Raw genomic sequence first — 15,341 nt, 5'->3', positions numbered from 1 at the left:
CACAGCCATCTAGTAATATATATTGTAGTTGGAATGTTTATTGAGGTCTTTACATGAAAGACATATCAAAGTCAGCAATATCACAACATGCACACGCATACATGGGCGTGAACATGCCACACCACACACACACACACACACGGGACGGCATATCAAGATGAAAGGGATATTTACTTTTTTTTTAAAGTTGTCTTGCGTGAAATTGGTGAAATCAAGGCATAGACTTGAGTAAAATCTGATGAATACTAGTAAGCAAAGATCAGATGGTAATTGGTATAAATGTCTGAGAGTCATTTAAGTATTATGTCAGAAATAGAATATTTTCACAATAGCAGTCTCGGTCACATGAGCAAAAACCATGCTAAAATTGTTTCCACTTTCATCATAATATTTCTATTTCTTGAAGAAATTATAATAGCCTCAATGTGTGTCTGAAGGCCACTGCACACTCTGCGACTTTTGGTCACACGACTAACCAACTTTGGATCTGAAATAAATCACAATAGCCTCAGAATAAATACGCTTATTTATTTCAGATCCAACATCTGTCAGTTGTGCGACCGAAAGTTGTATAGTGTGCAGTGGCCTTAACATGACGACTGTTTAAGACGTCTTTCAAGAAAGTGTGAAACATATGTGACTCAGAAAGTGGGTAAAGAATACGGGTGCTTAGTGAACATCCTGATTAATGTTCTATCAACCACTCTAGCCTGTTATCCATGGGAACCAGCTGTGCCACAGATTTATACACATGCTCCAGTCCATGACATGCTTTTTGCATGTAAAACACACACCATGTATGATTCAAGGTAATACCATCTACAAAATGGAGGCAATAGAGCACATGGTGTCAGCTTTGGTTGTCTTGTAAACATTTTAATGCAGGTAAAAACCCTTTCAATTTACACAAAACTTATGAAATCAATCAAAACTCCTGTACAAATTTTTCAATTGCAGCAAAATTGGACGGATATCAGATTTTCAATACTTTTTGTGTCTTTTGGGAATGAACGTCACAGTACTTTTTTTTTTCTCACCAATCTTGCATAAACCCAGCCATTTAAGCTGATGTAAGGTCTCAATGTTTTAACCTTCCTATGACCACGAGAAGGGATGATGGGAAGGAAATCTTCATCACCAATGTGCCTTGCCAAGGAGCACTTCCAGTTATTCCTATAGTGGTACAATGTATTACAACATGAAATACAGGATCGGGGACTACACTTGCGATGAAAACAAAGGTACAGCGTATTGATCTTCGTTTGCACAACTCTGCAGAAGTAAGGCCAAAAAGTCACAGGACTCCTGACTAATTTCGATATTTCTGTCACCTTCAGCTTCGCGGTTCATATCTGGTTCATACTTAACAAGTCATGTTAAACATTGTGAGATACTGTAAGTAGCTTCCAATCCAAGAGTTACTACTCACACAAAGATTACACTTTTGCACAAATTGATATATTTCTCTTTTCCAGAAAAAAAAAAGAGATGAAAAATAAGAGATGACACATTTAGATTGTGTAAGGATTGCCAAATGATAAGGGTTCTCGATTTGCACAACTCTGACTTGGGGACGGCTGCCTGTGTTCATAGGCATGCAAGCGCCTGATGGTATGGGTTGGCAGCAAAGGGTCTGGAAGACGGCAGACTACCTAAACTCATCATCACCAAGACCTGATAAATGCAGGCTATAGAGGGCATTTCCCGCCAGAGCTAGATCTGCCATTGCCGCCGACTCCGAGTCTGCGCTTGTCGTTGGAGGGGTTCGAGATGGTCTGGTTTTAACCTTTGACCTTGGGTGATGGCCAGAGGTGGTGGACGATGACAGCTGGCTGCTAGGAGGCTTGCTGGTGCCAAGAAGCTGACCACTAGGAGAACCAAGGAAGAGTGTTTCCAAGGCCTGACATAGGGAGGGGAGATGACACTCAACATTTTAGGACAAAAGTAGGAGTCAAATTGTGACCATAGATTTATTCAACTATAAATGCACTGAATTTAATATCTTGAAATCAGCAAGAAATATTGGGAGTCTTCACCTCTAATGACGTACACATTTAGTTGTGCATAATAATTTTCGACATTATCTTGCTTGCGAGTCTCCCTAGGAAGGTATTAGCTGTTTGAAAACCTCCTACAGCTTTAAAAATATGAAGTATTAAAGATAAGAGAAGCTACTGGAAGACATTATCTGTGTTCCTTTGAGTTCTTGCAGCTAATCAGTTGCAGAACATCACCAAGTGACATGCAACTGAAAGCTCATTTTATATCAATTTTCTAATCAGGTGTTTTTGCAAACTCCCAAATTCCCTCCATAAAGTGGCTTGCTATGAATGGTAATCAATGTTAAAAAAGTATACAGTGACCACGTAACATATTTCATGATTATAAAACAATCAGAAAAGCACACATGATGATGTGAGGCTTCTCAAATAGAGGTTGGATGTACTTCCTTGTTCAAATGGATCTTCAAGAGTATGACTTGAGTGAAGACTTTGTACTGTACAATACTTCCCCCAATGACTGAGACAAACCAACATGAAGGAGAGAGCCGAGAATACCAGCATCATCAGCTCAGAGCCTTACCTCTAGTTTGCTCCCTGCTGAGCCCTGCTGGAGTCTGTCTCTGGACCCAGACCGAGCTCTACCAGTGCTGGAGCTCCGTGTCCGCCTACCACCCGCAGCTGGTCTCCTGGCCACTCTGCCCCTCTCCCTCACGCTGCTGGGAGAAGCACCCCCATTCTCCGATGGAGCGTTCCGACCCGACAGACCGCTGGGTGCACTGCTGCTGCTGTGATGGTGCAGTCCGATGGGGGTCATAGCCTCCTCGCGGGGAAGGGGAATGGAAGCGACATGAGTTCTAGTTCTCTCTGTGGCGGTTGGGGGTACGGGGGGTCTATGCCCAATCATACTCCCACCGCTGCCTGACGGCGGCTTGTGACTGGTGCTCTCACTGGCATTGCCAATTTGCAGGCGGTCCAGCGCCCCTCTATTCGATACATTCTCCATTTCTGATACGTTGTAGTCCACTGCATTTGCATTCGCGATGTGGTTGATGAGATCTTCATGTGGAGGCACTCTCCGATTCGAGCCAAGATTTGGGATGCTTGATGGTTCAACGGACATCCCACTTTGTCGTCTTCTCTCGTCTCTCCTTGAAGAACCCTGAGAGTTTCCACCTCGTCTTTGTTGGCTGGGACTGGTAAATTTTAAATGAACCATACAGAGTATATGATATGATCGATAAGATGAAATAATTGCAGTCCAAATACATTTGCCATCTCATTTTTATCTCATCATTTACTCCAAAAATCATATTTGAGATGTATGGCAAGAAACAGCATGTAAACTGTTTTCTATGGCAAAGTTCCTGGTAGTCCTCATTTGTGTTCACAGATATCCTTTCTGATTTAACAATGATTTATTAAGTGTAATCCCTCAAATTCCTTTGTTGAAATGAGCAGTTCCAGATATGATTCCAATTTAAAGTGCATTGCAATTAACACTGAAATATTGAAAATGCTGATTCACTACAGTTGGAAGGACATGCAGCACACAAATCATATCAAATCTTATATCAATACCCATTAGTCTACATTGGGACCCTATATTGATGCACACTCTGTTTTACTCTATTTAATTTGAGCTAAAAATCATTGGACAATATGGATGAAGATGTTTCCTCTACGTACCTTGGATGTGAGATGGCTCTAGATAAGATGCCAGACCCTGTCAGCTGGAAGCCTGCCCCCAAGCCCATGGCCTCCCCAGTGGCATCAGGACCCCTGTCTGCTAGGTGACCCCCTCCCAATGTCCCCGGTCGAGCTCTCCTGCTCCCCTGATCTCTCCCGGCCAGCTTCACCACGCCCAACCCCGGTATCTCCAGAACTGGCTGGGACTCGCCGGGCCCGCCCTGACGATCGTTCTGAGTCTTCGGCTTCTTTTTGGCCGGTCGGTGTCCATTCACAGCTCCCGTGACAGGGTTCCATACGACTGTCCCGTCCACGGGGCAGGTCGGGTGTTCGTGGAGCAGCCACTGGTCTATGCAGCTTGCATGGAACTGATTTGTTACAGGTAAAGGGGGAAATCAGATATAAACTTATGATGTGTAACATATTTGCAGGATCTTGCAGATATGTACACTTTTGATTCAACTCAAGTTTGTATGTGTGGTGACATTCCATTTACTGGATCTTGTCAAAAACTGCTCAATTAAAACAATATTCTTAATAACATTCAAAAGCAATGAATGACCTGAAATTCATCTTACCCAACCTAGCACAAAATTTCTACGTATATGGTACATCTGTGTATCCAATCAGTAGCACAAAATTGATGCATGGACTGTGTACTACCCATTAGCCTCACTATTTACTTTCTGCAACAGACATGAGAACAGAGACTCCAACTCTCCCGTTTTCGACGGGAGATCTCCCGCCGAAAACCCATTTTTGCAAAATCTCCCGTTCTCCCGCTGGAGATTTGATTTCTCCCGCCCTGGCTCTGTGTCTCCCGGTGGAAAGCATTTCTTACTTATTGCTATCGTATGTTGAAAAAAATAAGCCTTAGATAGCACCAGAGAACATCTAGAACCCTATACACGTGCTTCGCACACATCAACTTGGAGTCTCCCGTTTGCTAGGGGTTTCGGGCGGGAGAATCTCCAGATCAGAAGGTGCTTGGGGTTGGAGTCTCTGTGAGAATGAAGTCCATTAAGTGAGATTAGCTGTCATCCACATTACTAAAAATCTGGGATTTGCTCACATCAATTACGTCTATGAGCAATAATTAAAGGGCAGCTTTGCCCACAAAACGGTCAAGTGCAACAAAACAATCCCATCGTCATTTTCTTTGACCTCTATGAGAGTGCTACCTTGTGTCTGCAGGGCAACTTCCTGACCAGCTGACCGACGGTGTAGGAGCGAAGACACACCCGACACTGAGTGCCCAACGAGAGGAGCCCACTTCCATCTCTGACCGTCTCCACAGGGAATGACTTGACGATGTGCTCCGGCACCGTACCCACCTGGTTGGCTGCTTGGCTGGAGGATTTGAATTAACAGCAAATCAAAATTTGAGGATATCAATAACAGTAACTTTCAGGTTTCATGGTAACTGGCATATACTGTAACACCAAAAATTTTCGCATGAAGGAAATTTCCGCAAATTTTACAAGTAGCCAAGTTTCACGAAAATAGAATGCGCACAAAAGTTTTTGTCTATACATAATGTATCGAATGCCAGTCGCCAAGTTGAAAAAGTTTCATGGCACAAAAATGCCGTCAGCTCCTATTCACAAAAGTTTCACCCTATAAGTGTTTCTGGTTTGACAGTAATGTGAGGCTTATTAAGGCCATGACATCATTATCTCATCTAATTAACATGATGTGGCTGCCACTAAATCATAATATTGCTACCACATGCTAAACCCTCATATTTTGTAACTGATATCTTTGGTCCAACTTTACTGAAACTTTCATCATTCTGTTTGTTTGCATTGCACACTATTCATAAAGGTCAAATTGGGAATGACGTGGAATTTCTTTCTAACACTTTGTGTGCTGTGAGTGCCAACTGGCACAGGAAACCCCATAGTATTGTATACACTGTCTGAAGTCCCTGAGACAGAAAGGGTTAAAAAGCAGCACAAAGAAAAGGAGGAGATGGAATGGACACAGTGTTGCTGCCCTCACCTGTCAAGCTGGAGCAAGGTGTCATAGTCCTCATCCGTGATCTCTCGGTTCTGCAGGTCTGACATGACGGCCGACGGCAAGGCGCCCCCGGACCCTCGTTGTGCAGGGCGCCATCTTTGGCTGGATTTCTGGAAAGCATGAAGAAATGATAGAAAAAAAAATATCTGAGATTTAAAATGAAAATTTCATTAACAAATTCTAACAGGAGGGAGCACTGTACTGGATGTACAACTGCATTTTCCACAAATCCACATAAACTTTCTAAATGTAGGAGCACTCATGGGCTGAGACCATTGGGGAAAAGTCTGTTCTCTATTTCAGCTTCAGTGTACTTTTGAGAAACTACCAGTACAATTCCAGACTATTATCTGTTTCTTTAACACACTGAGGACTGGCTGATTTTGCAATAACACGCATTTCCCAAAGACACCTTCCCGAGTATATTTGGGACTAGTCTTCAGCGGGTCAAGGGAATGTGATCATGTAATTATGGACATCACAAAATATTTGCATAGAGTACTATCCTAAATGGGTAAAAGTGTATTCACATTCCAGTTATGTGTCTATGCATGTAAACACATCACTCAACCTATCACAGCATCTGAATGTTTGTCGCTATAATGTCAAAATCATCAACATCAACCCACACTAGAAAAAAGATAAAAGTGGCATGTAATTTTACTCTCAACCAGTGGACATCCTGCTTGCATATCTGTTCATTATTTGTTTTATTTTTATGTTGCCATAGCAATTTTGCCTCACTGCCCCCCCCCCCTTCCCCCCCCCCCCCCCCCCCCCCATGGGGGCTATGAAGCCTTGCATACTATCAGCATCACTTTTATGAAGACTGAACAGTGTGAAGTGCACAGTGTCCATCACATACCTGTCTGAACTGGAAGGGGTGCTGCATGTGGGCATTTCCACTGAAGCAGTTTTGGCAGAGGTGGTAGTCGGGACACGTTGTGCACCTGCAGGTAAAGAGAAAACGGAGGAGCACAACACACATAGTGATACATGCTGAAGCAGCGGCAGGAAAAGTATCGATTACACACATTGCATCACTTACCAGTATACATATGAATTGTCTACTAAAATATTTTTATGGCAACCTATACATATAATTCATATTTACATGAGCCTAATTTCAAAAGAGCATAAAGTCTAAGGTTTGAGAGTTGTTGTTTTGTCTTTGTCTCTTTCGTTAGGCCATACTTTGTAATGCAAGATGGTAAATACTTGTTATTCCTTACTGTGCAGTTGAAGAATGCGTGGACAGAGTTGTTCCTGGTAAAAGCACACGTTATCACCACAGGGCACCAGCAACTTTTCATCAAATGCAAGTTTTCATCCAGTACCCATTACCTATCCCCATTTATTCATCACATCAAAAGGCTTTGGGTGTTTACAAAAGATTTTTAATGTACATCTTTATGGCTTCAGTAAATTGAAAATGCTGCATTCACTTGCTGCTTAGTTTCCCTCAATTTCATTTCACTAACAGTGAAATTCCACACCCCCTTCGGGTTGGCTTGTATGCATACAGTAACATGTATCACACATAATTTTGGCAGTTTCTTCAAGATTGGATGCAATCTAAAAAATTCCTGGAATTTCAAAGTTTAACATACGTTTTTTCTTAGTCATAAGCTTTTCATCCTTTTTTTTTTCTTTCCGAAGGACCCACATATTACAAGCATAGTCTTTAAAGTGCCCCCCCCCCCCCAGTTTTAACACGATTCTTCCACTTCTAACAATAAGTGAAGTTAAAGCAGCAGTACCAAGGCAACAATCTCTGCATGAGCTCTACGCTCAGGGGGTAATTCAGTGAGTGGTGAATGTTAGCAAATTTGGGGAATTCTAGTGACTTTTAGGTTTCGTCAGGGTTCATAAACATTTGCAATAAAAAACGCAAACAGTTTTTCTTGTTGCAAAGAAATTTGGAACATGCCTATTCCGTTCCATTGCAAGAACTCACTTGTAGCATTTTCCTGATATCGGCGACTGGTTACACGCGTCACATGCGATGCCCATGTGGATGTCGGCCCTCTCCGCCCGCGTCTTCTGCAGCGAGGCATTTCGGTACTCGGCCTCCAGAATGTCGATCTGACCAAAGTCCTCCCTACAGAGGGGGCACTTCAGCACTGTTTCGCCAGTCGACTTCTGGTGGTCGGCCCACACCTTCATGCACTTGATGTGGATGCTCTTTGCACAGCCAAACCTACAATTTTTCACACACACACACACACAAAAAAAATGCTGACATTTTAGCAAATCAATAATTTAATGCATTTTCACTTTTATCCTGCAAATTTCTGGCATAATATGGGTGTTTGTAAATGTTGCTGGTAAATTCAAGATCATACAATTGACAGTCTACAAATAAACACTCTGCATTAGATATGGCACAAGACCTATGGGCAGGAAAATAAAAAACGATCATCAAAACCATTTACACAACAAAATACTAAGTACCATGAAACTGCTTTACTTCATAGTCATTTGACTTCACTCAATTAGACATATACCCATTATCAGCTGGGGTGGTGGGAGAATCACAATCTTCAAAACTATTTACACATCAAAATATCGCAATGAAAATGCTAACCTTCATAGTCATTCAACTTCAATCAGTTAAAAATGTATCAATGTGCAAATTCAGATTGCGTAAGTACACATGGGCAGCTGTACAACATCACCGTGATTATACATATGCATCATACCTTACAATGAAATAGACAGAGTCACCATTAATTGATCTCAGGTGTTTCATTATGAATTGCCACATTTGCTTGGTGGATTCAAGTTTCTATGTCCTCTTGCAACCCTGAAGATTAGTTTCCTTTCATAAGCTGGTACATGTATATCATAAAGCTAGGTAATTCAGACCTTTTCTCCAAATAATAAAACTGGGAAAAAAAAAATTTGATGGGGGGGAGAACAATACTAAAGATTTCCAGTGAATCTATTCAGACTAAAATTTAAAAAAAAAAAAAAAAATCCAGTCAATTTCCTCTGTACAAAAGGGGAGCATATGCTTGAGTGACATGGCATTAGTTTTTCATCTCTTTGGAAAAAAAAAATTGATTTGATAAACAATGTTTGGAAACATGATTCTTCAACCATGAACATATTCTCATCTACAGGAGATCATCCTTGGAGTATGCTTTGCTTGCAGACATGCAAAATATACACTAAATCATGGTATAGAGAGAGGGGACTACACCTTGGAATCTAGGTCCCTTACCTACAGTAGGTGACAGGCTCCCTATTCCCAAGCAGTTCATCCTGACAAATCGGGCAGACATCCTCCTCAGTAATCTCTCTTTGCTCCAGGATCTCCCTGCCGTCGCTGTGCTGGTAGGCATTGCCCTGCCGGGCGGCGGTCCTGGCGATCCGCTCGGCCGCCGCCCGCCTCCGCGGATCCTCCCGCTTGGCCAGGCCGCGCAGGACTTCGTTGATCTCGCGCTCCACCAGCCCCTTCTGGAACGACACTGATTGGCAGCAAGCATACACACCGAATCAGAGAAAAGTAACTGGCATTGTCATTATGCACATCTTGCACACACTTGCTATGTGGGGCTCTCACTGTGAGTTCTCGCAAAAACTCACAAAATGATACATCACAAAAGAATTCAATCATCCAGTAGCATCAGCTGTACGATATTCACTAGTTATGTCAACAGTCAAAGGAAGCATATTGTCAATATTGTCAGAATCATTATAATTTTTCAACAGTTTTAAAAGTGTCTGGCAACAGTAATATCAGGAAATGGGAATAAGAGAAGAAATGTGCAAGACATACCAGTACACAGCTACCATGAACAAAAGCATGGATCCTCTTCAAACATGTTAACACACCATTTTAATGAAACCATGAAATGTCGACAGTGTAATGATTCTTATATTTCAGGTTCCAAATGAAACCAATATTTGATCCTCCTTCTACATCACTGACATTGCATTGTATGGGCATGGAAGGCAGGTACTAACAGTAATCAACTATTGGGAATCAAGCCAAATGGACTTAGTAAAGGCATACTGAAATTAGACTTACATGGATTGTGTCTGTCCACACGAAACTTCTTCAAGAGAACCCTGAAAGAGTGCAACATATTGACGGTTGTCAGTGGGCATAGCTACTGATCAAGGCTGTCCATCACAAGTATGTTCTCAAGCACGACATGCTACAAGATCTGAAGCAATGCATGGATTTATCACACACGAAAGAAAAATTATGGAAAAACTTTACATAACACTCATCATTCTTCAGTATGACTGTATACAGCACACGAAGACTTGCACAGACAGTTATCCAACTACCATCAATTTCTTGTTAAAACCAGTCAGAACACATGCCTTTTGACACACAATTCTTACATATTACTCTGACACTTTTTTTCAGTCACACATAACAGAGACCTTTCAAAATACATGTATGCCATTGCTTTGTATTACCTGCACTGGAAGACCTATAACTTGTCGTTAAATGATGCCTCAAATATTCAAAGCTTACCAGTTTTTAGATGTATTTTTCAAAAATAATTTCGTTAATGAATCACATTACTAGGAAGTTACCAAACAAAAATTCCACTGACAAGACTTCTTACCAATACCATAAGAAAAATACTTAAGACCTATGGTCGATGTGCTTGACTTGCAGTCAACCTGATGTCTTAATAAAAAAAAATAAAAAAAATAAAAAAATCAGTCTTACCAGCAGATGTGTTTACATAGTTCTTTTTCCCTCAGGAAGACAGAGCATGTGCATTTATGGGGATCTCCAAGAAATACCTGAAGACATTGAAAAAGAAAGCAAAATGTGTGACAACCTCATTGTTCGACTATAAAGAAGTTGGAAAAAATCATATTTAACGTACTCAACTTCTACTTTTTGACAAGCATAGAGAGTAGGCCATCTATTGCAATCAATGAACCATTTTTTTTTTTTTTTTTGCATAAATAAAATCTTAGAACTTAAAATTTAGAAAATGGAATCTAAAATCTTAGAATTGCTCTTGCTGTATGATTTCTTTTCAATACTGTAAAAGTGGAAATTTTTGCGGTGTTGAAATTTTCGCGCATTTCGCGCAACCAGAAACTAGCGCGAAAATAAAAACACACGAATATTTTTGCTTGCCATACGTTCCTGAGCGTGATGTCTTGATTCCACGGAATTAAAAACACGCGAAACTCTTCTGACCCGGCCTAGCGCGAAAAATTAGTCGCGCGAAAATGTCCACTTTTACAGTAGTTGAAAAGTATAAAATTGAAAGAGTCTCAGAGAGATAGGAGTTCATCCCTTTGAGTCATAGTGAGAATTGTTACAGTACAAAAATGGCTGTTGCTGGCTTAACAGTATTTATGAAGGGCCTGTCACAAAAGGGAATGAAATAAATCTTTGGGAACTACCATGCCTAACACAGGCAGTTTGGTGAAATTCAGACAGAGACTACACACTATGTAAATAATCCAGAGAACTCCACCAGATATTTGGAGTTTATCAAAAGGGGACTACTCTGTGATGAATAGATACTACAGAAATACATAAATGAAGAAATTAGACAAAATTTAAGAAAAACCAATAACAAATAGGACTGAATGAATGAATGAATGAATGAATGAATGAATGAATGAATGACTTAATCCATTAATTGATGAACAGGTAACATTACGTCTTTACTGAGCTCACAAGAAGAATAGATGCAAGGGAACTTACTTTGATTTTTTTGCTCTCGCCTTCTTCCTTGAGCAAGAAACCCGTGGGCCCCGTCTCCCGAAGGATGTAGATGGTGGCCGACTGAGCCTCATCCTGATGCCAGGAGACGGCGTCGGATACAGTTCTCTGCCACGGGACACTCCTGATGGCCATTCCCACAACACTCTTCACTCTACTCGTCCTCCCCCGAGACTTCCGACTTCCTGCCTCATTTCATGGCATCGACAGCATTGTCCTCGACTCTGAGGGAAGAAAGGAGAAAGAAACCTACATACAACACTAGTTCTGAGGCACTGATTTTCTGTGTAGAACCTTCTGTTTAAAAAAAAAGAATAAAAATAAAAAATGAAATAAAATGTGGAGAACATGTTTCTTTGTGTATGGTTGGGGCACCACCTATCAGCAGGGCACCTTCACATCGGCACCCAGCGTATCATGGCTGTTTGCGTATAGAACGAAAAGGTACGCGCGGGATTAAGTGTCATTAGCTATAAAGACAATAAAAACGAAGAAACAAAAATCAAACTCAAACAAACCAAGCTAAAAATTACACATCTGCTCAGTAACGACGCATGGCTGTGAAATTCACGTGTATTACCTATATGTGGTGAAATTCACGTGTATTACCTATGCTGTGAAATTCACGTGTATACCTATGGAGGGGAGGGGGTGCCGATTGCAAGGTACCCTTTTTAGCTGCACGAAGAAAACGGAACGCACGCACTAAAATTGCGCTATTTTAAAACGGAGATTCATAATCAACGAGACGGTCACGACATTCAAAACTGCAGTATTTATGGCATATTTGAGGTAAGAATTAGGCGAATTTGTGTTATATTTTTAGAATAAACAAGCTACAGATCCTTAGGGTGACGATAGGTGGTACCCCCAACCCTACTGTATACGCCATAAATTTAGCGAGTCAAATTTGTTGTAAATCGGGACTTCCTGACAATTTCGCGTGTGGTCAAATTCACGATTTTGGAGTGTACCTCTAGGCCTACCTTCGCCTTCTAACGTTATCGCCGGGGTCTACATGGACTGAGCTGAGCCTGAAAGGGGGAAGGGTATTAACGTGCCGAGCTGAAAAATACTGTTTATAATTTAGTCCCAACATCAACATGTCATAAACCCTGGACTAACCCCTAAAGTATAGGAGTATAGACCCCACCACTGCGTGTCCGTACAAATACTACGGCGGCTCGCCCGTTTATACTCGTGAATTCAGCCCCACCGTGTGGCGTTCATCGGTAGGTAAGCATGGCGGTGGGGCTTTCTTCCACAGTATAATACTCGTGAATGCGGCCCCACCAAACGGCGTTTACGCGAGATGCATACGGCGGTGGCGCCGATTTCCACAGCATAGCATCTTTCGTCCTCCCTTTCTCCCGTTTTTTTCTTTGGTCTTCTACTTTTTATTCTCGGAAGGACTCCCTGAAGTCCCTTGACTAATTCAACGGCCAATTTAACCATAAATACAACCCTACCTAACCCTAAACCCTAACCCTAACCTAACCTTGCTTGCTAACGCACGGGTGCACGCGCACTGCGGTGGGGCCTAGTATACGTATAGTATTTCACGATTTTGCCGGAGTATAACGCAAGTAAGGTCGTTTATAGTGTCTATTTAGCAAATCAATCAGATTGAATTCGTCTCTTCTCGAGTAACCGTAGCCTCTGTAACTATACACAGCCCAGTCGCTGCATAAATAGCATAGCACAGCGTCTACTGCTGGTCGGGATCGGGCTATAGATTATTCTAGTTAGCCTCTGTACTGTAGACTTCGTTGGCCAACAACTTTCAACACATGTGGGACTAGCGAGGCAGAAAACGACTCGACTGTGAGCTAAGCTAGTCCACTGTGACCAAATTCCATGCCAGTCTCTGATATTTAAACTAAAACAGCAGGGTAACAGACGCCTGGCATCTTTTCAGCAAAATGTTTCACCCCAACATGAGACTCACCATAAAAACCGATTCGGCTTGCCTTCATACAAGAACAGGCAGGAAATTTCTGCACGCAAAGCTTCATCGGCTTTGCAAGTTTCTAAGGTGATGATGCAAGAACGTTGAGGGCAGCAAACTCGTCTTTAAAAATACACTCGGCCAAAAAAAAAGTGAACACTTTTTCCAGTTCATATTTTTCGTGATGATTTTGCTAAAAATCAGTGCACTCAAATACCATATTAACGGAAATTTAATTGGCAATCAACCTGGTAGGTCTGACAATACAAAGGGAAACTTTACACATGAGTGAACACATTCGGCTTTTTTTTCCTCCAATGTACAAAAGTAAAAATTGCAAAAATTGGCATTTTGTGGCATTCCATGGATCCTACCACAGGGTCCATGTTCATTCATTTGCAAATGCTCTTCAAGAAAACAATAACAAAAGACCAATTGTGACCCGCTACAACAAAAGGATCCTAAAGTCGCTGACGGGTGAGCCGAGAAAATCAAGTTTGAAGTCAGAACACCAAAATCTGTCAAAACATTCGGATTTCTGTTTTTACATAATTTTGTAGTCTAATGTATCTTCTATCATCTGCCGAAATTTCGAAGCTAAATGATCAAAGGAAAGGCCAGAAAATAGCATTTTTTCTGGGCCATGCTTGGTTCGCCCGTCAGGGACTTTAGGATCCTTTTGTTGTAGCGGGTCACAATTTATCTCAATAAGAGACATGAATGAAATAGAAAAATAAATTTTTCATTCTCTTGTATCTTTTCATAGCCTTAAACAAAACAAAGTGGAAAACTAAAAGGGGAAAATAAGAATTTTCTGTCAACTCCCATGTCATACGAAGTAAAGCCACAAAGGTGATTAAATTGATGAAATTTCTTTACTTCACTCTTATTAATTCAGGATTTGAAGAATTCATGAGAACTCAAGAACTCAATATTGTTTCAAATTTTCCAAATTTGACATATTTCAAATTTCTATCATTTTTTTGTCATTATTGCTTCTTCTCTAATGCCATTTGAATTTGGGTTTTACAGAATATTCTTCATTTTCCTTCACTATTTTCAGCCTTTTTGTTTTAATCTTTGAGGCTACATAGACAGGAAAGAGATCATAGGTTTTTGTGTTTTTTGTTTTGTTTTGGTTTGGTTTTTTGTTTGTTTGTTTGTTTGGGTTTTTTGCTTTTTTTTTTTTGCTTTTTTTCATTCACGTTTGTTGTTTTATTTAATTTGTCTTTTGGAATGACAACTTGTTCATTTTTGCATTATTTTTGTTGATGTGCCTTGGAAGAGAAAAATGAACATGTTCACTCATGCACAAAGTTTGCCTTTTCACTGACCTACTTAGTACCAGGTTGATAGCCAATTAAATTACCCTTAATATAGTATATAATCCATTAATCTTTAGCCAAATATTCTAGGAGAAATATGAACTCGAAAAGGTGTTGACTTTCTTCTTTTTGTGTATGTGTTTATGTGTGTTGAGTGTATACAGTCTCATACTATATAATACATGTATTTAAAAAAAATATATATATATAGTTTAGTATATAACCATAGGGCCTATACCTCTTATGAATGTCATGCCTTATTGTGTAAGCATGTGCACAGGAGTAGGCCTATGTTGGGTCATATGTGTGTATACAATGCATGTATGCATGTTGTATTTGTGTGTGGATGAATGTTTGGATGTATGCGTGATATAATCTGTGTATGTGAGTAGAATACAGTGTATATGCATATATCACAAACATACAAATATACATTAACCCAATGAGGACGAGTCATGAGTATACTCGGGCAGGTGTCTATGGGAAATGCGTGTTGTAGCAAAATCAGTCCATCCTCAACGGGTTAGCACACATACATGCACATGCATACATATCAGTATAATATGTGCGTGTGTAAGTGTATGTTTGTATGTACTGGGAGGTGGAATACGCATATTATGTACGCATACCTGATAAACACTTGG

At 40.8% G+C, this 15,341-nt stretch overlaps 1 protein-coding gene across 1 annotated transcript; it reads right to left on the bottom strand.

Moving 5' to 3' along the window:
• Positions 1–10: 10 nt before the first annotated feature.
• Positions 11–13,444, bottom strand: LOC140243325 (E3 ubiquitin-protein ligase ZSWIM2-like). Its single transcript, XM_072322998.1, has 12 exons — positions 13,373–13,444; positions 11,407–11,648; positions 10,405–10,481; positions 9,745–9,785; positions 8,935–9,181; positions 7,666–7,908; positions 6,574–6,658; positions 5,691–5,818; positions 4,871–5,039; positions 3,690–4,057; positions 2,584–3,196; positions 11–1,900 (listed from the first exon to the last, which is right to left on the bottom strand). Exons 2-12 carry the CDS (start codon positions 11,557–11,559, stop codon positions 1,649–1,651), a joined length of 2,376 nt encoding a protein of 791 aa, XP_072179099.1. The 5' UTR covers positions 11,560–11,648; positions 13,373–13,444; the 3' UTR covers positions 11–1,648.
• Positions 13,445–15,341: the final 1,897 nt, after the last annotated feature.

Source organism: Diadema setosum, chromosome 20 (genome assembly GCF_964275005.1).
Source record: "Diadema setosum chromosome 20, eeDiaSeto1, whole genome shotgun sequence".
Taxonomy (NCBI): domain Eukaryota; kingdom Metazoa; phylum Echinodermata; class Echinoidea; order Diadematoida; family Diadematidae; genus Diadema; species Diadema setosum.
This window is presented reverse-complemented; position numbering and strand designations above follow the sequence as displayed.